General features: G+C 49.9%; 1 protein-coding gene across 1 annotated transcript in view; it reads right to left on the bottom strand.

Annotated features, from left to right (window-relative positions):
• Spns1 (sphingolipid transporter 1 (putative)) overlaps positions 1–2,408 on the bottom strand; it is a 7,987-nt gene extending 5,579 nt beyond the window's left edge. Inside the window, exons 1-2 of the mRNA XM_021187181.2 lie at positions 1,299–2,408; positions 1,136–1,201 (exon numbers count right to left, since the gene is read on the bottom strand). Of these exons, the coding sequence (XP_021042840.1) occupies positions 1,136–1,201; positions 1,299–1,539 (307 nt within the window). The 5' untranslated portion in view covers positions 1,540–2,408. The remainder of the gene's footprint in view (positions 1–1,135; positions 1,202–1,298) is intronic.
• Positions 2,409–2,962: the final 554 nt, after the last annotated feature.

Below are 2,962 nucleotides of genomic sequence, written 5' to 3' on the forward strand. Positions count from 1 at the left end.
GGCGGATTTCTGAGTTCAAGGCCAACCTGGTCTACAGAGTGAGTTCCAGGACAGCCAAGGCTACACAGAGAAACCCTGTCTCGAAAAAACCAAAAAACCAAACAAAACAAAACACAACTGCTTCAAATTCCAACTCAGACACAACCAGATTATCATTTTTTTTTTCTTTTCCTTCTGGGGGTGGGGAGGAGAGAAAGCCTGTGAACATAGGCTGCCTAAGCTCACAGCAACCCTCCAACCTTTTGCCACCCAAGTGCTGGGATTAAAGGAGTGTGCCACCACACCTGGCTCTACCCTTCTTTTACATAAACCTTATCCATCTGAAAAAATATTCCATTTTAATTAACCCCCTCGGGCACAGCAGGGTGTCAGCTCCTGGGTGGGCCAGGACTTCGACTCCTTTAATCCGTAACCTAGCATAAAATACGTGTTCAGTGCGCATGTGTTGAATCCACACCGTGTGGACCTATGACCTCGTTCTCTTTCCTGCACACTTAATGCCTCCGTCCAGTTCCTCTTTGGCCTGGAGTAGGGAAAATAATACTTCAAGACCTGGTTTCAAATTTTCACTCACCTCTCTGCTTATGTGACCCTAGGCAAATCTTAGCTCTTCTGATAAAAATATAGGTAGCTCTCCCAGTAGAAATAGGAAAGACAATGCTATTCCTCAGCTGACAGAACTATAGGCAAAAAATGCCTGGCCATCGTCCTTGTAGGGCACCTACCACTTCTGGGGCGCACTACTAGGACCTAGTACATAATAGGCTCTCAGAAAGAAATGAAGACTTTCCCCCACAGCAGCACCAAGCACTCCTGCCGTTGTATCCTGGTGCCCACTATGTGCCACACAAGGCATGACTTAGTCCTCACACCAGTCTAAAGAACTAGCCCATTTTATTACTGGCTTCATTGTACAGACCAGAAAAATGAGGCTTAAAGAGGGTGAGTGTGTTGCCTACCGATTCATAGTAATTAGTTGGCTCCCTCTGTGCAATGTCCCAGTTCAGCTGGACAGCCCAAGAGCAGTCACAGCCATTGCCTCCAAGAACCCTGGCCACTAAAGCCTCACTAGACAACCCTGCATGTATGTAGGCCTACTTGAGGCAGCTAAGAACGAGGCAGTAGCCTCACTCACCAGTCTGGATGAGGCCAGTACTACTATCTCCGATGTTAAAGAACTGCTCGATGTCTGTAAGAACCCCTGGAAAGAAAAAACAAAGGATGAGCGCCAAGAGGCGACCCTATCCTAGGGAACTTCTCCCTTGCCTATGTCCCTTCTTCGGAGCATCAGTGCCTACCAGCCACGGTGAAGCGGTCCATGTAGTTCAGAAGGTTGATGTAGCACAGAACAACCACTATGAGGGTCGAATGGCCCCGAGATAAGCCAGTGATGCGCTGTAGCCCCTCACAGTCTGGGACCTCGAGTTCCCCGGACTTTGGATTCCCCATGGATCCTGGCAACCCCGGAGGGCCGGGCGCTGGCCCGTCGTCTGGGTCATCTGCTTGGCTGAGGAAGGGCGCCGTGTCGGACCCGGCCATGGTCCCAGGAGAATCGCAACCGCCCACGCTTCGGTCCTACCTCCGACGGAAGGAGGTTGGAGAAAGGACTGCGAGAAGACTTGCCCACTGTCGCCTAGGAGCGTGCTTCGATGCACAGTGCACCACTGCGAAAAGCCCTGGGCTTTGTCATTCCCTCTGGTTCCGACAGAGGAGAGGACACAGGAGGTGCAGGTAACGCTGGGGCAGGAGCAGGAAGACCAGGACCCAGTCCCTCTTCTCACGCTGACGCACTCCTCACTCCGGGAAGGAGCACGCCACACTCGCTGTTGCTCAGTCCAAGCGCAGCAACCCAACTGCCGCCATGTTACCCAAGAGCAGGTCATGTGACGCCGGAGCCCTACCGGAGAGTCACCCGGTGCAAGGATTGAACACGTGACCTGCCACCACCTACGGAAGCCTCCAGGGTCTCTTGGGCTCCTGCACTATGGCAACCCGACGCTCGTTCCTACTTCCACCAGCAGCCTCCAGGGGGCCTCTCAAACTGGCGTAGTTAATCGCCCTAGATGGAATACCCATTTATCCGATTTCATGTCATCACACGAGAGAGTGGATTATTTGGAAATACTACATCTCTATAGATGCTAGTGAGTTGTTTCCTCTTTTCTTCTTCAGTGACTGGCTGATGGCTTCATTGCTCAGTAATTGTTGGATAAATAGGGCGAGCAGCTGCCTCCTTTTGTTTACCAATCACGAGCTATCACTGTGGACATTTAGATTCCTATAGAGTCGGGTGTAGTAGCGCGTGCCTTTAGTCCCAGGACTCAGAAGGCAGAAGGAAGGGGATCTTTGCAATTTTAAGGACAGCCTGGTTTACATAGCGAGTTCCAGGTCAACCAGGGCTACATACTGAGTGAGACCCTGCATCCAAGAAAAGATGCCTATAGTTTAGGAGAAAGAGGAGGCGGTCTATGGCCACAACGAGTTTTCCTCTAACCAAGACTGGTGTCCTCGCGCCCTCTGGTGTCTCTCCTGACAGGAGGAGGCTCAGAACCAATGAACTGCAATGTGAAGAACCAAGATTAAGTACCCTGCACCAAAAACCAGGCTGGCGATGGCATATGCCTCTAATCCCAGCACTAAAGAGACAGAGGCAGCCGGTCTCTGAGGTCAAGGCCAGCCTGGTTTACTGAGCAAGTTCCCTGATGATCAGGGCTACACAGAGGAACCTTATCTTAAAACAACAACAAACCCAATCTGGCTGGTGGCAAATGCCTTTAATACCTTTAGCCTTTTTTTTTTTTTTTTTTTTTTTTATATATTTTCTCTGTGTTTCTGTTTCTTTGATTTTACTTATTCTGGTTTTTGGGCTGACCCTGTACCTCTGTCTGGTACACCTTGCTAAGGTCTACCAGATACAGAGAGGGTGGCTTTTTTTTGTTTTTTTTTTTTTTTTTTTTTTTGT

The sequence above is a fragment of the Mus pahari genome, chromosome 1 (genome assembly GCF_900095145.1).
Source record: "Mus pahari chromosome 1, PAHARI_EIJ_v1.1, whole genome shotgun sequence".
In the NCBI taxonomy this organism is placed as follows: Eukaryota; Metazoa; Chordata; class Mammalia; order Rodentia; family Muridae; genus Mus; species Mus pahari.